The sequence below is a fragment of the Maylandia zebra genome, linkage group LG6, assembly GCF_041146795.1.
Source record: "Maylandia zebra isolate NMK-2024a linkage group LG6, Mzebra_GT3a, whole genome shotgun sequence".
Lineage (NCBI taxonomy): Eukaryota > Metazoa > Chordata > Actinopteri > Cichliformes > Cichlidae > Maylandia > Maylandia zebra.
The window spans coordinates 28,032,982-28,059,366 of record NC_135172.1 but is presented as its reverse complement, the minus strand read 5'-3'; the positions used below and the strand labels follow the sequence as shown (position 1 = coordinate 28,059,366).

The 26,385-nt window shown below is 37.4% G+C and overlaps 2 protein-coding genes across 3 annotated transcripts; one reads left to right on the top strand and one right to left on the bottom strand.

Moving 5' to 3' along the window:
* Window positions 1-4,356: 4,356 nt before the first annotated feature.
* On the bottom strand, window positions 4,357-18,498 carry rnaseh2a (ribonuclease H2, subunit A). Its single transcript, XM_004567880.6, has 9 exons — window positions 18,353-18,498; window positions 16,847-16,982; window positions 16,171-16,242; window positions 13,064-13,190; window positions 12,891-12,978; window positions 11,455-11,592; window positions 10,829-10,916; window positions 4,979-5,102; window positions 4,357-4,667 (listed from the first exon to the last, which is right to left on the bottom strand). Exons 2-9 carry the CDS (start codon window positions 16,971-16,973, stop codon window positions 4,505-4,507), a joined length of 927 nt encoding a protein of 308 aa, XP_004567937.3. The 5' UTR covers window positions 16,974-16,982; window positions 18,353-18,498; the 3' UTR covers window positions 4,357-4,504.
* A 2,638-nt stretch (window positions 18,499-21,136) lies between these two features.
* Window positions 21,137-26,166, top strand: LOC143419015 (uncharacterized). 2 transcript variants are annotated; one of them, XM_076885008.1, is made up of 5 exons: window positions 21,137-21,250; window positions 23,492-23,543; window positions 24,386-24,541; window positions 24,775-24,870; window positions 25,050-26,166. In XM_076885008.1, exons 3-5 carry the CDS (start codon window positions 24,428-24,430, stop codon window positions 25,287-25,289), a joined length of 450 nt encoding a protein of 149 aa, XP_076741123.1. In that variant the 5' UTR covers window positions 21,137-21,250; window positions 23,492-23,543; window positions 24,386-24,427; the 3' UTR covers window positions 25,290-26,166. The 2 variants fall into 2 exon arrangements, 1 of the variants encoding a protein (XP_076741123.1); XR_013098979.1 differs by lacking the exon at window positions 24,386-24,541.
* Window positions 26,167-26,385: the final 219 nt, after the last annotated feature.

Genomic DNA, 26,385 nt, shown 5'->3' with positions numbered 1-26,385 from the left:
AAAGGCTATGATAGGAATGTGCATGAACAACTGAGCACAAACCTCAAGGAAATGAAGCAACACTGTAAAGAAGTGTGGGCCAATCACGAATCATGGAGTGATTCACATTGTTTCTGCCTTTTGGCTTAGCTTTCGTTAAATAATGACACAGTGTAATATGTCATGTGTTGCTGTTCATCTGGGGTTGCATTAAATAATTTCAGAACCTGGTATTATGCCCTAGTATGTAAAACCTTAGGACTGAAGGAGGGTGCTCTTATTCACATGACTTTAGGTCATGCATCTCTATTACAGACCTTGTTAAGTTCAGTCTGACATTTAACGGGTCAGAGAGCAGCAGAAGGAGTGTTTGAGTTGTGATTAGTTACATAAATAATTCCTATTTTTGGACAAAATTATGCAGCGTGATTTTCTTGTCTCACACAACTACAACAGCTCCACCACCAGAGATTAATTCATGAAAGCTTTCTGTGCTAGTAGTGGAAAAAAACCAGTGCAATCCAATTAAACAATTAAAGAGATGAACTAAAGAAACTAGGACTACGCGTAATGACAGATTTAGAGACCTGCTGACCCCTTGTGCCTGGGTCAAGACAGGATATGTTCCTCAGTGCCAAAAGCCAGCTCAAATTAAAGCTGGCTGTACAGTCTGACCTTTGGTGGAAGCTTTTTCTTACGTCTCAGTGAATTCAGAAATTACTTTTTTACACGTACAGTTCACTGTATGCTGTATATATGTATATTTCACTCATGATCAATGATATCAGTTCAATCACAAACTAAATATGTTAATAGCGTTAGGAATTCTAAACAAGTAATGTGGCATAAACAAAAATGATTGGGAGTAAAATAATACATTTGGGCCCAATTATCAGTGTACTGTTTAATGCATACAATGTTGAAAAATAGTTTAAAAATCCCCTCAGAAAAATCTTTCCTGATTTGTTTCAGCAAAAGTCCAGGACAAAATCCACAAAAGTCCTTTCAGCGTCACTGAGTGTAATAAAATGTAAGAGTATTTGCGATATAAATCATATAGAAAACGAAGAAAGATGAAAAATTATGTTGGCTGTGGAGCATTTCATTAACACGCTGGGGTTAAATGAGAACAGATTATTTAAAATGTATCAACATTGAGTGATACTTATAGCTAATATAAAATATATAAAATATTTGGAAAATGTATTTACAGAATGTTAATTATAACTTTTAGGTTGATGTGTGTACGTATCCTGCTCAGTTTCCTAAGCTGATGTACTCTTGCCTGCAAATCAGCCTGGATCTTCCCCTGATCCTTTTCAGTCAACAGCTCAGCTTTCTTAACGAAGGGGGCAGACGTTACGTGGTCGGGAAAAAAAACAAAACACAACAGTCCTCTTTGACGGTCCTCAGTGACTCACAAAATGTTTGTAGGTTCTGGTCTGCTTCACCTCATGTCTTCTTTTCTTTCTTTTTACTTTTTGAATATCGGCCTTACTTTATCAGGTTTAGCTTTTCATATTTATTTCTCTGACTTGAATTAAATATTAAATGTGGAACGTATTTAAAGTTGGATTTAAAAATCAAAAGAAATATTTGGAGGGTAAGGTGGTATAGTTTCTTTTTGTTTTGTCATAAAATGTTAAGCACACCTGTTCAACTGCTCGTAAATGAGAATATCTAAACAGCCAAACACATGGCAGTAACTCACTGGCATGCAGACATGGTCAAAATGATTTGCTTAAGTTCAAACTAAGCATCAGAATGGGAGAAAAAAATTTGATCAAATGTTTCTGAATGTGCATCTGTATTGGTTTTGGTGCCAAATGGGGTGGTATGATTATTTCAAAAACAGTTTATCTACTGGGATTTTGTCCCACAATGATCTCCAGTTTACATGCTATAATCTGAAAAAGAGAGAGGCAGTTCTCTGCCTTGCTGATGTCAGAGATCAGAAAATGGCCAGACTGCCGCAACCTGATAGGCAGGGAACAAAAGCTCAAATAACCACTTGTTACAGCTGAGATCAACAGTAGAGCATCTCTAAATGCAAAACACATCAAACTTCGAATACATGGGCTACAGCAGCAGAAGACCGTACTGTCACTCCCGTCAGCACAGAACGGGACACTTAGACTACAACTCGCAGAGTCTCAATGAAACTGGGCAACAGAAGATTTCGAAACATTCTGCTAGGGCTGATATTCTGCTCCCTTATTGGGGGTTCAGGTTCAAAGTGGTAGTGCAATGGTGTGGGGGATATTTTCTTGCCACACTTTGGGCTCCTAAATGCCAAAAAGGCCACAGCCTGTCTGACTACTATTACTGACAATGTCCATGACCACAGTGCATCCATCTTCTCATGGCTGTTTCCAGCAGGAAGACACTCCATGTCACAAAGCTCACATCATCTCAAACTGGTTTCCTTAACATCACAATGAGTTCACTGTACTCAACTGAACTTCAGTCACCAGATATCACCTCTGGCATGTTGTGAAACACAAAGATTTGCATCATGAATGAGAAACCAATTGGTAGCAATCACGTAATGCTATCACAATCCATGATACGTTCAGCATCTTGTTCAATCTGTGCCATGAGGAATTAAGGTAGTTCTACCAAGTATACCTAACAAAGTGGCCGATAACTGTATGTTTACAAAGTGCAAGATTGTATTCCATATATAACGCTGCCTATTCACTATGGAACAAAGACAGGATGATCTAATAGAATTACATTGCGCAGTCCTAAGCTGAAATAGATCTGCATTAGTCATATCTACACATGGGCCAACCGCTAACTAATCCCATTGACGCAACAGGACATTGAGCTCCTCAAAGGACTTAAGAGGAGTCTGGGGAAGTTATAAATGACCATAGAAGAAGGATCAAGAAAGGAATCAGCAGCACAGAGTGATTCAGACAGCTCCAGCTGAGGCTACAGCAGCCAACTTGCCTTGGAATTCAGCTTTCTGACATCTGACTACCTTCCACAACCATGGAGCCAGTGGCACAGACAATGACTGCCACGACAGCCTTTGACAGAGAAACTTTCCCCAGGAGAGCTCTGAGAGCAGCCCCCAGAGGAGCCTCATCTCACTTTGTGGGGAGCTCTATCATCATCCTTTCCTCATTTGCCGTCTCCAGCTTAGCTATGAACTGCGGGAAGAGGATCCAGGAGTCCAGAAACAAACCCAACAGCAACTAGCAAGGTGGAGAAATGGATTTCCCTCCATAGCCAACAGCTAGGCTAACCTAGCCAGAATCTATTTTCATATTCATATGACGGGAGCTGGAACTCCTAGCCAGCTGCCTTTCATCATCCTGTAGTAAAATGTGATGCATCATAACGTGTCCTGGAGAAAAGGCCTAGAAGAGGATAAAGCGTGGGACAGATCCGGAAAAAGAATGGCTGCGATTTCTGGAATATAAACATTTGAAGGTCATCTCAAAATTCAGCTGTGCTCTCTAAATGCACATTGTTGTATTGATACAGATTACAGAGTGGGCTTTAAAGAAGAGAAATATATGCAGTAATACCATCAAACCTCATCCTACTTCTACCTCATATCTGTTGCATGTAACACTGAAGACAACAGAAGCTAAACATGATTAAGTTCCAAATATCCACCCCTCGGTTGTGATAAAAATGTACCATTTTATTTTTGAGATGCTTAGCAGAAGTTTTTGTAACATGTTGTTTTATGTTGTTTCTGTTCTTGGCAACCTGTCTGTTAGGACTGATGACTCAAGGAAAGCCTGGACTGTCATTTTTATTTAGTCATAATATATCAAAAGATACCGTCTCCCTACAAGAGCTGGATACAGAATCACTCAGTGTATTATCACGTGAAATGCAACGACAACAACTACCAACTGCTGTGAAGTATTTAAAGATTGTATTAAGATACTTAGAACTATACATTTTTCTTTGAAATTACTAATTTACAGAATTAAAGGCTGTTTTATTGTGACAATATTTATGTTGCTTTTTTGTTAAAATTAAAGACGCTTGTTTTAAGTAGCGCTGTGTTTTATTCTCAACTAAAAGCTACAATCTGAAGAAAACTGTGCAGAGTATGAAGTGTGTTCCAAATCTGCAATGGACCACTTCCATCGGTTTTTACTGAAAGTATACAGAATTAATAAGTTGTTTAGATTTGCGATGAAGCTGAAGATTTCACTGATGTCAGACTTCGATGAATAATTTGTTCTTCTTGTGTTACCAACTCGAATAGTAGTTGCTGCATTCTGTTGATGCTTTTCATTCATTTTACCAATGGAGGGCAGTATTGGCATTACAGACTGCAACGCAATCCAGCAATGAACCCACCTTCGTTCTTGATGTATGGTACAGAATGCAGAACACACTTTAAAACATATTTAAACAACATCTTTATATATAAAAACAGTTACAAACAAGACAAATACAGACAGATGACTGAAGTTTGCATCTGTGTTACAAAAAAAGTCCCACAATGCATTTATGACTTCCAGGATGTATGTGAAGGCCCTCTAACGTGTCTTTAGAGTGTGTTGAGGCTCTTCAGCCTCCGCTCAGTGAAGAAGCGGTGTGCCTGGTGGGTTGCATTTTGGTCGTTACCTCCAGCTGATACACTGAAGTAGGACAACATTGACTTGTTGCTCTGCCTCTGCGCTGCCTTCTCGCCATCCTCTTCATCATCGTCCCTGAGAAAAGATTTACGAGGACAAAGATTGTTTTTTAAACTCAGTGCCAACTACTGGTCTCCTAAGGTCAAGCGATTAGCAAAGAGATTAAGTGTAACCTGTGATCTTGCAAGTATTCTTATCTAACAGACACACTGAAAAACAAAGTATTTTGCAAATACACTATGAGAAATTGGTATCAGCCAGATCTGTGCTCACAAATAGCAGAAACAGTATAAGAGCAGAATCACAGAAGGACAGATGCTCCTTTAATTGAGGATTTCATAACCAAAGTAGGACTTTGATCAGAATAGAGTTTGAAGGCTCTTTACCAATGCACATTAACCGCTTTGCTGTCCATTAGGGTTTGGGCAGTGCTCCAGCTAAATCGAACAAACTGAGGGTAGCCAAATACTGGGTCGAGGTACTTCAGCAGCCACGCTTTCGTCTTGGGATCTGGAAACAAAGAAAAGAGTGGGACTCAGTGCTAGTTTTTCTACAAAACTTTTACATGCAAATAAAATTATTTTAGCATAACAGTCTTAAGTAGGCAGCATTAAATTCAACAAGTGAAATGTTATTTCAAACTGTTAATCCCAACAATGTCCGTCGCTAATGAAAACAGTGTCCCTTTGATGTAAATTGTAATGTGATATACTTCCGGTTACTTGTGTAACCCCGGTTCTCAGAATAGCATGAGTGAGATGTCTCACTATGGGATGGGCCTGACTTCATCATCAGATCTTAATCCACCGCTTAAATCATATGGTCGGGATATCTGGATCTGTCCTAAAGTGGTTCACCTTATTTCTTGTGGATAGAGCACTTTTAGTTTCAGTGGGAAACTTCTGGTCAGATATAGCTAAATTTTCACGTGGAGTCCCTCAAGGATCGGTTTTAAGCCCCTTGTTATTTTCATTATATATTCTTCCTTTAGGCTATATAATCAGCGGTTTCAAATTTTTTTCCTACCATCTGTATGCAGACGATAGCCAATGATACATCTCCTTTAAACCTTGGGAATTAGACAAATTATCCCTCTAATGGGCTGTCTAAGGAAATTAATGGTTGGATGACAAACAATTTTTTGCAGTTGAACGCAGACAAGACTGAGCATTTAATTCTTGCCCCAGAGAGTATCAAGCCCCAAATTAGTCAAAGTCTGGGTTCTTTCTAATCCTTGATTAAAGCTACTGCTCCGAATCTTGGGATAATTTTTGATCACTCTCTGTCTTTTGACAGAGATCAGATCAAGTCTATGACCTGCTCCTGCTTTTTTCATTTAACCATTTAAGACCTACCATAGAACCAAGTCCGCCAGAGCTTATATCATATTTTTACATGCTGTGGAGCCATTTTTGGGAGCATTTCAAGTTGCTATACATCAATACAACCATTATAGCCCAGATTTTAATAATATGTATTCATTAAGTGCATAGTAATTACATAAATTGCAAAAAAGTGCAATAAACTACAAAAAAATTGAAAATCGTTTTTGCTTTTTTAACATATATTTGTAGTTAGAGAAATTTAAGAGGCTTATCCCTCAAAACTGTAAATACAAAAAAGTTGCACAAAATAGTTTCCCACCACAGGAAATTTATTTTGAGTGTCTTCATAGTTTTATTTTTGAAATACACCAATTTTTATACACTGCAGGAAAAACGAAAATAAATATTATACTGCAAATTTGCAAAAAAGCAGCATATGCATCAAAATAAACTATTTCCAGCAGTGCAATATGAGTCCTAAGCATCCCAGAAACGACACAGAAAGTCATAAAGTCAAAGATAACTTTTAAAAAGACGAGTATAGGCCCTGAGGCCCTGATAGTAAAAAAGACTACATTTCCGCGAAAATGACGTCACTTCCAGTTTCGGGCAGGTAATGGCGGAAATGCAAAAGTTCGCGCTGACGTCTATTCCAACGTAGGAAGTGTTATGACCAGCTGATTGGATCGGTAAAGCGTGTTTCTGGAATATTATGTTTTTGTTCCTGCAAGCGCTTTTTATGCAGTTTTTGCAAAGCTTTATGTGGAAGGAAACCGTGACCTAGGACAAGCTGATGGCATAAGATGTAAGTACAACTCCTCCGGTTTCATATGCAAAAAAATTTTTGCGCTAGCTTACGTGGTTGCAGTGCTACCGGGATTTAAAAATAGTTACGCAAAACAGAGCATGCCCGCTCCGATCGGCTGTAAAGGGTTAAGAAATATTGCTAAACTTAGGACTATTGTCTCCAAAGGTGAAATGGAGATGCTTGTCCATGCCTTCATCTCCTCCCGGTTAGACTATTGTAACCCACTCTTTTCCTGTCTGTCTAAGGCCTCCTTAAATCACTTTCAAAAATGCTGCAGCACAGTAATAAATTCTCCTATATCACTCCCATGTTAAAATCCTTGCACTAGCACTAACTAGGGCTGGGCCATATTATACCGTTCACGGTAATACCGGTATAATGTTAGGCAACGATAGGAAAATGAAATATCGCGATAGAATATGAGTAAAACGCGCATGCGCAGTGCCTTTGTTTTCATACGCACATGGCCGATTGTTGAGTGAAACAGATGAACCAGAACTGGTTTGTAAAAATGGTGCAACTTCAGTGATGTGGAACTGGTTTGGTGTTTGTCCGTCAGATACACGACAAAGCACATTTTTTTGCAGAACATGCAAGCGGCCGTCGTTATTGTCGTATTTGTCGGACTAAGATGCTCTTAAATCTGGGAGTAATCTGGGTCCTAAACTCCGTACGCTTCAGGTCAAACGAACACCGCAGCATCACTGAGAGTTAAAAACTGTCTAAATTCTTTCATCTTTAATAAAACGATCAGCATTGCGGCTTTACCAGGTGTAACTATGAAGTTTAACTTCCAGGCATCCATGAAAACAAAAGTTATTACATTTAACGGAGTTAGAAGTTAGCAGGAAGCTAGCGGAAGTTAGCTCGCTAGTTTCGCTAGTTACCTAAGCATGATATAGCATGTTCTGACTGAGAGATTCCTGAAAAAATTCAAACGTACAGCTCTGCTATCACTTCCAACATAAATGAAGACAGGAAACTAAACAGCAATGACGTTTGTAGGGTTACTGTAGTTGGGCTAGCTGGTATATAATGATGTGCTACGTGATCGCTAGCGACACAGCTATGTTAGCATAATATAAACAGTGAAGCTGGAGGACGAACGCTAACACTTTTCCACTTATAAAAGTTAACGTGAAGGTTCCTCATAGTTAGAGACAAATGCAAGCGCATGGCAGGATGCTGTAAACGGACCAAACTTCAGTCAGGAGAACAACTGAGATAATCCATCCACAATACGAGGTTAGTCATTAATATACTGCAACAACATGGGAATAGAGCAGCTGCCAGAGAATTCAACATTAATGAATCAATGGTACAGAAGTGGAGGAAGCAAGAAGAATGAGTTTAATAAAGTTTGATTTATCTGACTGCTTTGTTTCGCTTAATGTGCCTTATAATCCCGTGCACCTTATGGTCCGAAAAATACGTACTTACGTTTAATAATACGTTTAATACGTTTAATACGTTTAATGTTACAAAGCACCTCTTTTTAACTTCAGTGGATATTATACATGGTTATGCTCAGGATATGTCAGCCCATTTCTACTGGAAATGCCTTTTGGTTAAACTTTCAGCAAGGAATTTGCATTTGCACTGTTACATTTTTATAAAGCTTTAATGTACATAAAAACCAGCTTCTTGTTTAAGTGAAAATAAATGGAAGGTTGTCTTTTTGCGCTAGTAATGTTGTGGAGTTGTATTTTGTCTCGCATCAACTATATCGTCAGTTATATTGTTATCGCAAATTTTCAAATATATATCGTGATAAATATTTTTGGCCATATCGCCCTGCTCTAGCACTAACTATGTGATATGCTTTTATACTTCCTTAATATTGTTATATTGTTTTGTTCAGTATGCTTTTATATTCCCATGTGAAGCACTTTGCAATAGCTTCTTGTCTTAAAAAAGTGCTATATAAATACATTTTACTTACTACTTAACTTCAGCTCCCAGGATGAAGTTGAGAGTGCTGCCTCTCTCTCTCTCTCTCAGAGAGAGAGAAGGAGCGGTGTCTCGCCCACCCTGCGTGTCCTAAACACTTGTGTTATGGGGACATCTAGTTGCAGAATATGGTTGTAACACCTAGATAACACTAGCACGCGTAGGGTGTCAAGCTTCTTACAGCATCGGCTATAGCAGTGTTTCCCAACCACTGTGCTGCAGCACATAGATGTGCCGTGGAAGAATATCTGGTTCGACCTGATTAGTACTCTAAGCAACCGGCATGAGTAACGGGCAGAACAATTACATTGTCTTCCACTAGAGGGCAGTACAACTACATGCTTTGATTAAATGAGTTGCTAACTGCCAGGGAAACAGAAGACAACGAAAAAATTACATAATACCGGTAGTCATGCTTTGAGACAATGCAGTGTGTAACAGCAATCGATAAACATTTGAAAAGAAAAAGTAGTCAATTTAACCTGGGTCCTGTTCAGAGCCAGATGAAGGCCCTAACATGCAAAAAAGGTAAACTGGGGACAAACGAGCCCATTCTGCTATACCTGATGCACGGGGAAAAATGATCAATATGTCTTATGTGACATTTTTGTTTGGTGGTGTGCCGTGTGATTTTTATAATATGAAATATGTACTGTGGCTCCAAAAGGTTGGGAAATCCTGGGTTATAGCATGGTTACTGAGGTGGGCAGCAGTGCCCTCTTGAGGCAGCAGTGCCATAGTGTTGTTTATTGACTTTTTGAGCGCTCTAGACAAACCCCAGTGCCACGGATTGGTACCAGTCCGTGAGTCGTTTGGTACCGGGCTGCGAGAGTTGAGGCTCGGGTGTAGAATTTATGGTTTACAGGATTTTTAAAACCGTTAACTTGTTTTCCCTGGGTTTTTTCCCGTGTTGTAGTCGAGTGTCTTATTTTGTTATTTTGAAAGAAATATTTACGCATCACCACAGCGACCAGAGAACATTAAGGGGCAGAGAGGAGGATTTTATTCTTAATGTTGATGACGCATTTAAGGAGGACGCTGCTAATAAAGTTACACAATTACACAGTGAATTTGCGTTAATTATTATATTTACAAAATACCACCGTTTTTGCCTTAGTTGTATCATTTTATTTTGCTGTGTTTATCCGCGATACGGTCCGTGAAAATATTGTCTGACATTAGACCAGTCCGTGGCGCAAAAAAGGTTGGGGACCACTGCTCTAGACTGTGCCCTCGGCAGTGAGTCTGGACACGGCGGGGGGACATGTTGAGTGTGCCTGTGGGACTTAGAAGTAGCAACAAGCAACATACTCCGCAGACTTGGTGTGCACTTTTACTCTAGATTTTGTCGCCACAGCTAGCCTAAGCAGGTTGAGATTTGCTCCAAAGCGAGAAGAGGTGTTTAAATACAAGTTACATAATACTGTAAGCTCTTTAACAAATTTCCCACGCGTGGGACTAATAAAGGTTATCTTATCTTATTTAAGGGTGGGTGGTTCTGTCCAAAGTGGTAGTGGCAATCACCAGCCAATCAGGATTTGTGGAATGAGATAAAAACTTCTGATGAATGAGCTTCTGGGGGAGACGCATCCCATAGTGAAACAGTGAATACAACCATGTATCTTTTCATAAAAAGTGTCAGCATTAAATATATTGTATAATATATAAAGCTGATGCAGAAATTAATTGTAAAAAACAAACAAAAACAAACAAACAAAAAAAAAAACCAAAACATTTTCCAAAGAAATGTTTGGTTGTTTTTTTTTTTTTAAATGGCACAAAGGCAGTGATATGTAATAATGTAATAAGTCATATTTTTTCCATTGAGGTTAAAGTAATTCTACACTGTTTATGTGCCATGTTTAAGTTCAAATTTTCACTGTGTGGCCCACCCCAGCTTTAACAGCTACACTAAGGTATATTAAGTGCATTTAATTTAAAGTTAACTAGTTAACTAGGTTAATATGACTTATCATTTATGGTCAGTGTAAAATGTTTGTACCCACACTCACAGCAACATTTCAGAAGTTTGCTCTACTTTATTGTTCCACAGCACTAACTTTACATACTTTTACTTAAGCAAAACAAACTTTTAGTTTAAAATAAAACATGTTATTGCGGATGGATAATAACATATGTGCATGGTTTCCTACCATTAGGGTACCCTGAGCCATAGTCTGTATCCACCTCTCCCAAGTCCTCTGTAAAGTTCCAGCCTTTCACGACACGATCCCTAGCAACCTGCAAACCAAAAAATAGCACCAGAAAACTCTTTAAGAGCTGAAAATATGAAATATAAAATATGAATATTCTTTAGTAACAGCAACGGTAGGTCAATAATCGCAAAAGGGAAATTGCTCCTTTTGGTCTGCTGTCTACTGCAGTAAACCAGAAACCATTAAGTGGAGAAAAAAAACATCTCAATGTAAAATGCTGAATATTTGAAGAACCAAAACTCTGTTTTCTACACTAAATAATCGCATAAGATATATCACTAAAAAAATACCATAAAAAGTGTGTAATCCTTACACGAATAAGGACATAATTTTGTATTATTGTTCAAATGCTTCTCTTTAGCCTGATAGTAAAGTTGTGCAAAATCCAATGCACAACTGTTTTGCATTTACTACAGCTTGTAAAAACTACTTGTTTCAATACTTCAATGAAATCTCTGAAGGTAGCTTTACACCCTAGAGATAATAAAGTACCAACCAACTCTAATAGCCAAGGAATTTAAAAACAGAAAAGACTTAAATCCAGCTGAGGACTGATCACTAACCTTTGCACAGATACTGGCTGCACTCACAACTGGAAACAGGGAGTCAGCTTTTGGCCTCACAGTCACTTGAATACCCGGAAACCGCTGAGAGAGTTTATGCTCATACTTGTCCGCTGGGCCAACTGTGTCCACATAAATCTGCACAACACAGAGATAGTAAAAGTTAAGACAGAGGCAAATAATACACAATGAAAAAGTCAGGTTGGATCACTCGGAGCTACAACTTAAAACAGTTAAACAAAAAGGATAATTACTACTTCAAATATAATAAAGCTGCGATAAGACAGCGATTTATTATATTTTGGTTTTTATTTGACGATACAGTAGATCAGACCTGGGATGTACGGTTCTAGACCACCTGTAGCGGAGGTCATTGGTGGACTGTTCTGCACTAATATGCCCACTAACATGAGGGGGAAAAAAGAAGCATTGAGGAATGTGTCTATCTCAAGGCAAACAGTAACAAGACAGATAGAATTTGCAGGAAGTATGGAGTTTCCATTGAAAAACAAAGCAGACAACTCTGTTTTCTGATTGAACTTTGTCTCCTTGGCTCCATAATAGCTATAAAGTCTGCAACACATTTTTCGACGTTGGAAAACAAAAAGGTTTGAGGTCAGTGAAAGTTAGGAAACTGCAAGCTTGGATAGGCTGTAATGGAATAAATTGCAGGTGTAATGGCAGGTATTATAACAAAACAAAAAGTCTGACTTTTGAAGCAGATGCAAGATAAAGTGTCTGAATGGTGACAGAGGCTACCACACAGCTGCATGTGGCTCATTCATGGGCAAGAGTTTGGGACCTGAGAGCAGAAATATAAAATTGTTTTTTAAGAAGAAAGGCAAGCACATCCAGAGCTCTAAGGTCCATAAGGCATAATGCATCTCAGGTATTAAACCCAACTTGAATTTACTTGTTCAAGCCCAAAAAAGATTCTCTCATTGAAAAAGAAAAAAAGAACTTAAAAACTGCAGATAAAGTAATTAAAACTATAACCAAAACAGCAAAAGTGCTTTGTTTAAAATGAAAAGTCTTTGAAATTTTGCAAAAACATGTAACTTTTCTTCTTTAATTTTTGGAAATGTTGATTAAATAGTGATAAAATAATGGTGTTTTTACTAGCTCTATTTCACATTTTCATTGCTTAATTGTAGCATCTTCTCTTACCAGAAACTGTTTATACAGACATCAAGAGAGTTTAAAGAGATTAATACTGAGCACAGTTAAACCCACCTTATTAGTGTGGCTCTCCACAATGCCCCTGCCCTTTAACTGCCCACCCACACAAAAGTGCCCCCTTAGGCTCAAAGGACAGTTTCAAAGCAGATTTAGCTTTTAGGAACATAGAGGAAATATGACCTATACAGGACATTGCGGACCCTATTAAAAGAATAATGTGCACATATTTAAACATTTCATGTAAACTGTTTACCTACCTCTTTAAGCTGTACTCCACTGTCCAAAGCATACTGTACAAGGTCTATTGCTGTATCGTGTGAAAGGGCGTTGAGGTTGTATTTTGTCCTTGAAGGAAAAATACACATTATGTTAGTCTGCATGAATGATGGTAACAAACCTCCAAGTGCATGGCGCTGTATGCGCAAATTACCTCCGTAACATGCAGGTAGAGATGGTGTTTGGCGACAGAATCTGCAGAGCCCACCCAACATAACTCTTAGCTTCATCCAGTTTTTCAAAAAGATTCTCTCTTTCTGCCTCTGTCAGGGTTTTTGAATCTAAAAGAAAAGCAAATAATCACTGAAGACACAATGACAAATTGTATCTTCAAATGTGGAAAGGAAAACACTGGGGGGCTTTTCATGCTCATTTATTTTCTGGTGACATTTTTAGTTACTGAAACAAAGTAAATAATGATTAGCAAGCTTCATACTTTTTAGGGCTGGGCGATATGGCCTAAAATCCATATTGCGGTATAATTTGAAGCACGTGCGGTAACGATATATATCACGATATATTCTTTTCTTCTGTATAACGTATTTTCCACATTATAAGGCACACTTAAAAGCCTTTAATTTTCTCAAAAATCAAGAGTGTGCCTTATGTATAAATTCTGGTTGTGCTTACTGACCTCGAACCGACTTTGGCGTGCAGAAATCTGTTAAAAATGTTTTAGTACAACTTTGGTAAGCCGCACAGCTTGATGGATTGTCAGAGCATTACGGCTGCCGTAGTGAGGAGCTTTGCGGAGTAATTTGGGTCCAAAACTCCGTCCACTTCAGGTCCCAAAGTCAAACGAACGCTAGGAGTTAAAAACGGTCTAAATTCTTTCATCTTTAATTAAATCATCAGTGTTGCTGCTTTATCGGGTGTAACAATTAAGTTTTACATCCATGAAAACAGAATTTATTAAATTTAACGGAGTTAGAAGTTAACAGGAAGTTAACTCGCTAGTTTCCACCTAAACATGACATACCATGTTCTTACTGAGAGATTTTTGAAACTAATTAAAACATACAGCTCTGCTACCACTTCCAACATAAATGAAGACAGGAAACTAAACAGCAGTGGCGTTTGCAGGGTTACTGAAGTTGGACTACCTGGTATATAATGTTGTGCTATGTGACTGCTAGCGACACAGCTATGTTAGCATAACATTAGCTAGGGCTGCTCAATTAATCGAATTTTAATCACGATTACAATCTGGGCTTTCAACGATCATTAAAAATGACTGAGCCAATTATTAGCCCCTCCCTCGTGCTTTACTCTCGCGCTGCTCCGTGTGGCAAATCGAGCGCACCTCTCTGCATTTCGAACATGCATCACAACAATTAAGAGGACCCAAGGGAAGCTCGGAAAGCTAAGCAGAAGTTATTTGGAGAGGAGAGTGACTGCCGTTGGTTGAAAAGAGAGGTAAAAAAAAAAAAAACAACTTCAGTGGTGTGGAAACATTATGGGTTTGCGGAGTCAGACGTGGATCAAGTAGACATAGTGTGTAAACTTTGCTATGGTGTCATAGCTGCACCACAGAGCAACACTGCAAAGTTCACTAAACATAGATGTTTACATTTTTCATTTATTTTTTATATTGCAAACATTTGCACTGTTATCAGTATTTGCACACTATTTTATATTATTTTTTAAAGTCATTATTCAATACATTGTTATTGTTAACCCTTTAAATCCCTGTAGAACCAGAACCGTGTAAGCTAGCGCAATAGTTTGTTTTGTATATGAAACCGGAGGAGTTGTACTTACATCTTATGCCATCAGCTTGTCCTCGGTCACGGTTTCTTTCCACATACAGCTTTGCAAAAATTGCATAAAAAGCCTTGCAGGAATAAAAACATAATATTCCAGAAACACGCTTTGCCAATCCGATCAGCTGTTCGTAACACTTCCCACAATGAAAAAGACGTCAACGCGAACTATCGCATGTCCGCCATTTCCTGTCCGAAACCGGAAGTGACGTCATTTTTACGGAAAATTTAGTTTTTTACTTGTAGGCCTTAAAAGCCTATACTGGTGTTTTTATAAGTCATGTTTGACTTTTCTGAATAGTTGCTGGGATGCTTAGAACTCAAATTGCACTGCTGGAAATAGTTTATTTTGATGCACCTGCTGTTTTCTTTGCAAATTTGCATCATAGGATTGTTTTTTGTTTTTCCTGCAGTATATAAAAATTGCTGTATCTCCAAAATAAAACTATGAAGACACTCAAAATAAATTTCCTGTGGTGGGAAACTATCTTTTGCAACTTTTTTGTATTTAAAGTTTTGAGGGATAAGCCTCTTAAATTTCTCCAAGTAGAAATATATGTAAAAAAAACAAAAACGATTTTCAATTTTTTTGTAGTTTATTGCACTTTTTTGTAATTAAAGTAGTTACTATGGACTTAATGCATACATATTATTAAAATATGGGCTATAACAGTTGTATTGATGTATAGCAACTTGAAATGCTCCCAAAAATGGCACTACAGCATGTAAAAAAAAAAAATATATAAGCTCTGGCCGACTTGGTTCTATGGTAGGTCTTAAAGGGTTAAATAAATATCGTCAAATAATCGAGATTTCAATTTCAGTGAAAATAATCGTGATTATCATTTTTGCCATAATCGAGCAGCCCTAACATTAGCACAGTGAAGCTGGAGGATGAACACCAACTTTTTCCACTCAATAAAAGTTAACGTGAGGGATTCTGGTGGTCAGGGACAAATGCAATCGCATAGCAGGATGCTATACACGGAGCAAACTTCAGTCAGGAGAACAACTGAGATTATTAATCCACAATACGAGGTTAGTTATTAATATACTGCAACAATATGGGAATAGAGCAGCTGCGAGAGAATTCAACATTAATGAATCAATGTTACGGAAATGGAGGAAGCGCAGTTTTTGGCTTTCCCCATATTTCAAAAGTGCTTCATCTCTTTGCTATGACTGTCGCCCGCCATAATTTGCAGATGATAATGGTTTTAGCCGCTGCGATGCTTTCGACCAAAACAGGGGCAGCTTGATGACATCATCAACATGCGCTATCGCGGTAGAGCAGTATAGTCAAAATCTCTATCGTTGGCCAAATTTATATCGTTTCTATCATATATCGTTTATATCGCCCACCCCTACTACTTTTCTTTCTTTTTTTTGTTTAATTGTACAGGAGGACAGCAGTGACAATGAGTTTAAAGCATTATATTCAGAAAGACTGCTGCATTTTTCTCCGTTTAAATACAGCAATACAAGCAAACTGGTTTACCTGCTACTTTCAAGTCCTTCAGCTCCTCCTTTCTGGAAAGTGGACAGAAACATATCCCATACACCATCGGCCCTGCATCACAAGTAACATCAAAACTGTTAGATTTCTCTACTAAATGTACATACTAATTCACCCAAAACTCAAATGGCAAATAACAGGAAGACAACAAACATCAATATCAGCTCATAGCTACATGGTTGGCTCCTATCAACAAATAACATGGCATTTACCAAAGATTAAGTAACTATCTTGTGTCAAATATTTCCACTGCCTTAATGTTTAAGGACAGTGAGATGATCAGAAAATCTGTTGGTTTTTAACCATTAAAATGTTCTCGTTTTTCTAGCAAAGAAGGGATATTAGAAACAAAAGCATTGGACAAACTGTTCTTTAACACTGGTATTAGACCAGAATTTCACATTCTGTGTATCCAGACCAGTAAACAAAATTATTAAATTTTAAAATAAGTTGTAGGATAAAATTTCTAAACATTTTATGAAGGTTTTTAATTAATGTTCAATTAAAGGCAAAAATTTGCCAAATTTGGCAAACATTTAATTTAGTTAAGTGCAATTTTAACACTATGTTTCAACATAACTTTACATACTTTGCACTCTGTGTTTCAAATATAGAAGAACCTCGAGTGGTTAGCTTAGAGTAAGTAAAAGTCACGTACCCAGCACAGGCCCCCTGCCAGCCTCATCAATGCCAAGACAGCAATCCTCCGTTTTGCAGACTTCAGGGATCTCAGAAACCAGCCGGCAGCTGACGGAGTTGTCATCTTCAAAGGGGCTGAGGTCCATGACTGATGGCTGAAAGAACATGCAACATTAAATTACATTTAAAGTTGACTTTTGTCTCAGTGAGCCACAAAGTAAGGCGTGTATTTATTATTTTACTTACTTTAAACTTCTGTAAGAGATGCCCCTGATAAATACCCTCCAAACTTTAATTAAAAAGACTAAAACCAAATAATTAGATAAATATAAGGATCAAACCCAATACAAAAATAACTGAAGCCTAACTGAAGAGAAAACAAATACTGAAAACTAAAGGAAAAAAATTAATCAGAAAATGTAAAACTTTTTTAAATTAATTTTTTTGAACTCAGAAAAACTGCAACAACACACTTAATACATTTTGCTGAAGAAGCAGCATCATTTAATGCCCTGTTTAGCATCTAAATCAGGTGTGTCAGGGCACACAGTGGGGTGTTAATGTTTCGACAGCATTGACTGACCATACATTTGTGCAAACTTAAATAAAGTGTGCAAAAAAACAAAAACAAAAAAACACGCTTTAGGATCAGGTTAAAAGTTGCAGTGTGTAAAATATCATTGCTAGAAAGACTGCAGTAAACTGAATTTTGTTTTCTTACTCCTCCCTTTTCAAGTCGATATCCTAACTATGGTGGCTGTTGAAGGACAAACAAGTTTTAGTCAGCCAAGAGAAACCAAAAACATTAAATTTAGACTGTAACCCACAAGGGCTGCAGCTGGCTGGCAGGTTTCTACTACTGTTTAAAAAAAATAAAAAATAAAGAGAAAAAGATTTCCACACACTATATTTATGAATATTTTAATATCAATATTTAGCAACAAATCAGGAAAAAACAAAGAAACTGATATGTAAGGTGGGTAAGAAAAACAATGAAATACACAACATTGTTTTTCTTACCTACCTTACAGGAGGAGAAAAAAAGCTCTACCCAGACTGAGCTCCTGACAGGAGAGCAAATGATGATGTGTGAATCTGTGGGTGTGTGTCGGGAGCTTAAAGGGACTTTATGAAGGGAGATGTAAGATCCCACTGTGCGATGGTACTCTAAAAGTCAAATGACAGCAATGTGAGATCCAGCTCTGACTCATTAAGTTATACACATTCAGACACAATGAAACACACACAGACCTACAATCGGACATGGAATAACCACACACAGTTATTCCGTTGTTGGATTACATGATTGTATGTAGGTGCATTTCAGAAGAAATATGAAATGCTCTGTTAATATCCGTGTGGCTGCTGTGAGCTTAAACGTTAGCTAAATGCTACGCGCCACTCAAACGGACAGTTTTAACCAGCTCGCCCTGGAGATTTGTGCTTAAGTCATTAGTTTAGGCTGCTGGGAGAAAATGCCAAAGTAGCACACATCGTCATAAACGCAAGCAAAGTTTATGCTGACCTGCTCAGATGATGAAAACACCCCAAACTTCACCTGACGAGTACTTCTGTGTGCACCGTGCAGCAGATTTGGCGCCCCTGGATTGACGTCATCATCGGTTCTTCTTCTCTTGTGTTTGATGGCAGTTCTAATTCTCTAGAGTTGTATTACTGCCACCCCCAGTTTTTTAGTCAATGATTTCAGTCTTTTCTTCCCCCGTACCGATTCCCTTTAGAGGGCCGCAAGTTCCAAAATTAGTTAAATAAATACATTATTAAATAATCAAATAAAAGTTTAATTAATTAATTAAATAATATTAAATTATAAATTATAAATAAGTAATGTATCAAATGTTTTAAATGAATTGGACAGCTATTTAATACAATAATTATATATTCATTAATTCATTAATTATTCCCTTAATTAATTAATCAGTAAAAAAATAATAAATTGTTTAATTATGTATTTATTTCCTTTGTTTTGGGACTTGTAGTCCCCCATAAGTCCCTACACTGAAGTTTTTTAACTCTCTGTCACCGTCAGGAAAACTCTAATAATCTTTATTCTTGCATCATTCCAGCACAAAGTCGAAACATGCTGTTTCTCTTTCTGAGCCAGTAACCCTATAATATTCCCTATAATGAAAATTTGTATAAACTAGTGTACTATTCTTTGAGTCAGAATGAACATTCCTGTCACAAAATAGAAGCGCCAATCAGGTTTTGGAAAACTGAATTGTACGTATCCTTTATTTATCCAGATACTAAGGTCTCATTGACTTTAGAGATGCCTTTTTAAAGAGAGATCTGGCCTAGAGGACATCAGAAATTGCAGCTAAACATGTTAAGAGGCTAAAAAGGACTTGACTGATTACAACAAGTACAATGATGCAGAGTCCTAAAGACACTTGCAAAACAGATCATTTCATTTACTATACAGGCCCATTAATATAGTTGCTTTCAACAACCCACTAATTGAGTTTCTTTCCTCTACTAAATCTGCACAGCTTTAATTTTAACCCTAGCCAATCCTTGCACATACATAACTTTTTTCTGCAGGGGATGAGGATGTGCTCTTCTGTTTCTGTAATAGCCATGAAATATGATCCGTTTAAGCTGCTGTGACCAGTTCTTATCTGCTCTTTATATTATTTTCAGTCTTGTGTCTTGCTTCTTGCCTCCTCTACTTTATTTTCTGTCTCATGCAAATGTCTCTTATTGAGCTTTCCCAGCTCTTTAGCCATTTTTAAAAGCATTGACCAAACTATGATATTCCTCTTTGATTTGACTGAAAAGTTGGCATCAGCTAATGAGCAATTCATAATGGGACCATGATGATTTCTTTTTGCTGTTTTAGTTGTTAAGTATTCTGACACTCAGTCATTATTCAAGGTGACAAACTACCTCACATTTTGATTTGCAAATTTCAGCATACACGAATCTCACAAATGTGGTTAAAAAATAAATGTTTTGGTCTGTGCCTGGACCGATACTGTAACTCAAACATGATTATGAGACAAAACAGCAGCTGAAATCATATTTCACATGTTTAAAAGAGCTTAAAATTTAAAAGCTTATTTAAGTGAATAAATTTAGCTGAATTGTTTGTGTGGATGTATACAGCAGCTCTGCCTCTCAGCATTACAAATATAGCTGTGATTTGTTCACCCTGTTACATATGAGAATATTCCTTTCTATTATTTTCTCTTCCCAATGTTCTTCTGAATCCCGTCTGACAGCTGGAAACACTAACTGCTGCTTCTGTTGCCTGTTTCTGCACTGAGGTCTTCTTCTTCTTCCTCCCTTCTTTTTATGGCATCAGCAAACTGTATCAAAACTGTAACCGCCACTGTTTGTTGAGGAGTGATACTGCAGCAGCTTCTTCTCTTTAATCAGCATTTGGGCTGTTGTCTGACCCAAAAATGTTATAACTGACAAGCTGGAGTCTTGTGAAAAACTATGTACACTCCATAGTTTTTGTATAACAACCTTTATCAGCAGTAACTATCTGTTTTTTTTCTGCAGTAAGTATCTGTTTTTTGTGTCAGTCGCTCACATTTGTGAAGGAATCTCTGCCTACTTTTCTTTGAGGTTGGCATGCATGCCGCAGCATTCAATCAGGTTTTGACTAGGACCCTGCAACACTTTGAGTCTTTTCTTTAGCTTTATCTCTTGGGCAGATTGTGCCAAATTTAATTCTAGAATACTTTCACTCAGTGACTGCAAGGTGCCAAGGACCCGTGTCGTGCATTAAAGTCAAACACCCCCATTTTGGTCTCAACTATCCAAAGGACATTTTTCCAGAAGTCTTGTGGTTTTTTTCAGACACAATTGTGCAAATGTAAGCAATGAATTCCCACTTATGACTCTTTGAGGAATTTGTAGCATGTGCATTTAGATAATCATGTGTGCGCCTGTCTAACACCAGTGTCTGTGCTGTGAGTTGCTGTAGCAACGTTACGATCACCCGAATAACATAATATGAATTACTTGAGCTTGGTTTGGCTGATTTCTAATTTAGCCTTGAAAATGGATGAAAGCAGATAAGTAATATAATAGTATTACATTATAATACTATTTGGGATTATTTGTACACTGAAAAAAGTGATATTGTCTCCTTTTAAATATAGCATATTATATTTTGGTATATCTTTTCAATTCAAATGAGTAATTCCTGTCTACATATATAATTCGAGTAACTCCAGAATACATTCCCTGCGTTTTAATCCAATTAATTTTAGTTAATTAAATGTAGCTCAAAATGCTTAAGTATGTTTTTCATAGCATCCTGCTGGGCCATTTTGCGCATGCGTTAGGACAGGCCACCATTTTGCACGCGGACTGAAGAAGCGGACTCTTTGTGTGCTGCAAGCGGGCTCAAGTTAATCGCACAACTTCATATAAAGGTGGTCTAGCTTCGGTAAGTAAACCTTTTACGGTCGTTTTTGTTTTATTTTTTTACCTCAGTCAAAGCATGTTGACTCTTTAAGACGTGTGCACATGGAGAAAGAAGTCTAAGTAGTTGTACACCTCTGAACTTTGTCATGAATTTGACTTAAGCTAGCTATGTGCTCTATTAGCTACTGCTCTATTAAAAGAGTAATTGTATTGATGCGTTAAAATGTCATATGTTTTTAAGCTTAGTTCTTGTGGCACACTTTGTACTAACAAATTATGGAACGAGGCAATTTCTCTGTAGTTAGCTGTAAAGTTCACTGTACAGTCGCCTGCAGTTTTAAGTTGAGAAATCGTCCCTCCCGCCACAACATTGGCATTAAGGAATAGTCGGGCGGGGGAGGGGGCTTCTGAACGCACCTGCACAGTCAGGGGTGCAGTAGGAAATAAGTAGGATTGGCGTTGCACAACGTCTTTTGTGCAGAAAAAAATAATGGTTGTAAACTGTGGAGGAGAATAACTCAGTGGTTGCCAAAAATGTGAGATCAAAAGGCACTGAGAGTGATGTTTGTCAGAACTGAAATTAACTCAGAAAAGAAGTTGCTTCACTTGATAGAGCTGTTGAGTGCAAGACCTGTCAGCGGTCTGGTTTAGCATTTGAAGCCTCGCTACGTGCTTCCAAACCGCTGCATTTAATCTCAGAGAAAACTAACACAGAGAAGTAAAGCAAGTGTGTAAGTTCATCTCTTTATGTTTGCATAGTATTTCCATGTTGAGCTTAACAGCTGATGTATGGAGCCACAGCTGGACTGGCTGTCGGAGTTTTGTATTGAGGGGGAAAGGAAGCGATTTGTTTTATACTTCAGCTAGAATGAAAAAAGACACAAAGCTGGAGTTATTCGGTGTCTTCATGCTGAACAGCTAAAACTTCTTCCCTCATTCTCCCCCCTCCCTCTCCTGTTGCTACTTCAATCATGAAACTGATCGATTATCAGGTGATCGGCTTTTCTGTCGCTAGTCTCTCTCATTTGTTAGTCACCCAGTTTGCGCTAGAAAGAGGAAAACGGCAGATAAACAACAGCAGCACGTTTAAGCTTGATAAGCTGTTGCTAGAATTTTTTTTAATATTACTTCTAGTATCCGCTTATGTTTTCTGGAGCCACAGCCGTAATAGCTGCTGGTCATGATAGTTTGGATATGTGGTGAGAAGGAAACATGAAGGTGAAACCAGGAGAAGTTTTTACTGAATCATTATAGCTGAACAGGTAATGAAGAAACAGGTTTACATTTTAGGTCACATGAATGAGTTGAAGGGAAGTTATGAACTGTTTATGAGAGACAAATAACACCAGGATCCTTTTCTATGTAGCTGACATCTGGTAACTGTGCAGGGGCGGATCTAGCAAAGTTTTGCCAGGGGGCCAGGTAGGGCATTAACAGGGAAAGGGAGACACAAAGACATAATTTTCTTTCTTATTCTCATTTAAAATGTCTAGCTTTTAATAAATAATTATTCTAAATCTTACTACCAAAGTGGTGATCTGGTTAAATGTATAGAGATCCATTATTGTATGTAGTAAATATTAAGTCTAATATATGCCCTAGTAATAGTAGTACATATAGCACTTTTTCCTTTGGGAAGGTACGCTGTCTGCGCTGTCTGCAACTGTATTGAAGAAAAATGTTGAATCAAATTATTATAGAAAAATAATTGATTTCTGTGCATTAAAGTAGATTACGTCAATTAAGCATTATCAGGCGAAGGGTGCGGGGTGGTTTCCTAATATTTTTGCTGGGAGTTGGCAGTCCTATTAGTTAGTTTTAATATTTCTATGTACTGTTTAGAATACCTGAATAAGGAGGATGGTGTAAGTTTTTTAGGTTGATCAGTATTGCTGAAGTATAAAATATTTTGGGTGCAGTGTATTTTTTGCATACAGGTATAACAGAATAGCTTTAATGTTTTGTTTTTAAAACTGAGTATGAACTTATACAAAATGCAGCAAAATATTTATAAAAACAGTTTTATTTATTATAAAATACACTATATCGGATTCATATCGGCATCGGCAGATAATCAAATTTATGATATCGGTATCGGACATAAAAAAGTGGTATCGTGCCATCTGTAGTTTGCACAGAGGCACAAGTAAGATTTGTTTTGTTACAAGGGAGTATCATGAAGTAATGCACTAATGGCTTGGAAACGGTAATTGTTTGTCTTTCTAAAGTTTATTTTTTTTTATTTGTCTTCCTTTTCTGGCAGATTTTCTTCCCCTTATGTGTTACTGTTTATTCAAGAAGATGGTGTTATTTTGGTAAGTACATGCAAATTCCTTACATATTTATCACAACAGTATTTGTCACAGTATTGCAGGGACAAGTTTATCTATCTCATCTTAAGGGTTCTTGTGATTATTAATATTGATATTAATTAATATCAATTAATATATATGATTAAATTTCTTTTATCCAGGACAAAAGAAAAAAAAAACTTGCGAAAGTGAAATGAAAAACAGGAATTTAGTTCTTGTGAGTTAAGAGGATGCAGAGCATAGGGTTAGATGGAGGTGGATCATTCACTGTGGTGATCCCTGAAGGAAACAGCCAAGAGAAAAAGGATCAGATTGCAAAAAAAAAATGTGGTTTGTTTGCATACATGAGTCTTTACGGTACCCACAGGACTCCTGAAGTATAAGTACTCTGAAGTTTGCAGAGCAATTTCAGAGATGTTTGGGGCTTACATGGCAAGCATGTTTTTAGTTGCACATCTAAATTTTCTCTGCTCTCTGTTGCTGATGGCAGAGTTCTGCCCCGCTGACCTCACAGGTGAGACACTCCCACCAGTGGACAAAGAGCACAGGAAAATGTGTTGCCAACCACCTGAAACAGACAAATATCTGCTTTTTAAAACCCTTTAAACCCGTTAAATGGACTGATGCCATTCATTTCTTCTTTGATTAACAGTAGTAACATCCTTCATGCACTGTATACTAACCCATATGATAATCATGCTTTATGAAGTGATGGCAATTGCATTGTAGCATTTAATGAAGAAATAACAAAATAATCATACCAATGATTAAGCACCAGTCTTCTTTTTGTGTGTGTGTGTGTGTGTGTGTGTGTGTGTGTGTGTGTGTGTGTGTGTGTGATACAGGTAAATGCTGAATTCCAGTGTATTACAACACTTCAACTGGAGATGACCTTCGCGGCACAGTTAGACAGAATTACACCTCAGTTGATGACAGTTTTCCAGAAGAAGGGTGGTGTTTCTGGGCAGAAACTTGCCCACCACTTGCAGATCATGCAAGAGGTAAATCTGAATATTGCAAATTCTATTTGGATTTCTTTTGTCTTAAGTGGCAGGTCACTGGTGAGTCCAATAAGCCGTTTTAGGTGACCAGCCAAGCAATCTAAATTTTGAAATTTCATATATAAATTTTATTTACTATGTTTGAACTGACATATGATAAAATTTACTTATTGCGAATTTCAGACATTGTTCTTTTTTCCAAATTGGTTTAATCAGCAACTCTCTTTAAACAGGCTGAAAGTGATGTTAAAGTGAAAAGGGAAGCAGTTCTCAGGGCACTTTGCCTCTACCTTGGTGAAGAGGACGGAAGCCTTATTCGGGAGTTCTTTGTAAGTCATTTAAGTCATTGTAAGCAAGTCATCTATACACACACTTTTTAGATAGATATCTGTGTGTGTGTTTATTACACACACACACACACACACACACACACACACACAAACGACTAGATTGGAATTTAATTGTAGAGTTAATTGTTTTTTCTTTTACCTTTTTATTAAATGTTTAGGACATTGAAGGAGATGATATCCAGAGAGACCTGAAGAAGCACACCATGGGCATTTATGTCATCAACAGGGAGGATGGACAAAATGGACATTATGATGACATTGGAATATTTGTTGAAGGGGAGATAGTCATGGACAACATTGGATCTCTGGCGCAAGCTTGTGCATTGATGCTTGGAGTAATCTATGCACTAAACCTAGCCTTCCCCAAGGAATTGAAGGACTATTATGAATTCATTTAGAAAGTGTTGATGGGATTCGATGGTGAAAAGCTCTCCCCCAAAGTCTTTGGGCTGAAGAACAAAATTGCTACTGGATAGGAAGATTTCTAAAATAACACATCAAGAGAATGCTGTTATGTAAATTACCAATGACTGGTGCTCTTGTGAATAGGAGTGAAACTCTTGTACAACCATCATTTGTTCTGTGTTATGTTTCGATTGAACATTTTAACTTTCAATAATGAATGTTTCACGTGTGGTACATTTGAGTAGCTTGAAGAGCAACTTTGTAATTATTCAGTTATAGCTGCTGCCCTGCGTATAATCAGTGTTAACTCAACCGGATAAAAAAACCAAAAAAACCCCATTCATGATTACCACACTGCAGCACACTGGTAACACTTTAAAGACTATTAATTGTTTTGAAGCGAGTATGTTAGGTCAGAAAATATGTAAAACATTCAGAATCTTCAAGGAAGGACTAGAATGGAAAGACAGTGGTCAATAAGCAGTAAGGAAAACACAAGTTTAATTTTAAGTCTAATTACCTTATTAAAATGCAATTTCTAAATGTGGATCGCAGAACAGCAAGTCTGAAACTGGTTAGTTTGTGGATGCATCAGTTTCTAATTGTGATACATTATACTGCTGGTAGTGTTTTATTCTTTTATGTAAGGAGTTTGGTTTTTTTTTTTTCTTTTTTAGAGGAAGAGAAACATTGGTTAACATTTCTCTTGTCTGTTGTTTCTGTTTTGTTTGAATACAGCTTTTTAAAGCTACTAGTTCATAGGCAAAAGTTTTGTAATTTGTATTATACAAATTGCAGCAATTTCCCTTAGAGATGTGGATTCTTATTCTGTTTGCAACAAATTTTGCATTAATAAATGATGTGAAAGAATGTTGTAGTTTTCATTATTGATGTTTTTAAAAACTACAAATCAGGGTAAGCAATATTTTTTAAGTAAACTTAACTTAATTGAAATAGAGAGAAATTAACAATTTGATTGATTTGAATATAAGTTTGGGACATAAGTGTAAAGGAAACAAATTATTCTGGTACATTTAACATGACCTTAGTTGGACTTACTAATAATATTTGACTAAGACGTATCCACAA

Excerpts from the sequence above, each read along its gene's own strand:
- rnaseh2a (XM_004567880.6), bottom strand. The coding sequence starts at position 16,973 with ATGGACCTCAGCCCCTTTGAAGATGACAACTCCGTCAGCTGCCGGCTG. Across the intron at positions 13,191-16,170 it reads GAAGGACTTGAAAGTAGCAG|ATTCAAAAACCCTGACAGAG; the intron begins GTAAACCAGTTT and ends CTTTTCTTTTAG. Across the intron at positions 5,103-10,828 it reads TGGCTCAGGGTACCCTAATG|ATCCCAAGACGAAAGCGTGG; the intron begins GTAGGAAACCAT and ends CTTTGTTTCCAG.
- LOC143419015 (XM_076885008.1), top strand. The coding sequence starts at position 24,428 with ATGACCTTCGCGGCACAGTTAGACAGAATTACACCTCAGTTGATGACA. Across the intron at positions 24,542-24,774 it reads ACTTGCAGATCATGCAAGAG|GCTGAAAGTGATGTTAAAGT; the intron begins GTAAATCTGAAT and ends CTCTTTAAACAG. Across the intron at positions 24,871-25,049 it reads GCCTTATTCGGGAGTTCTTT|GACATTGAAGGAGATGATAT; the intron begins GTAAGTCATTTA and ends TTAAATGTTTAG.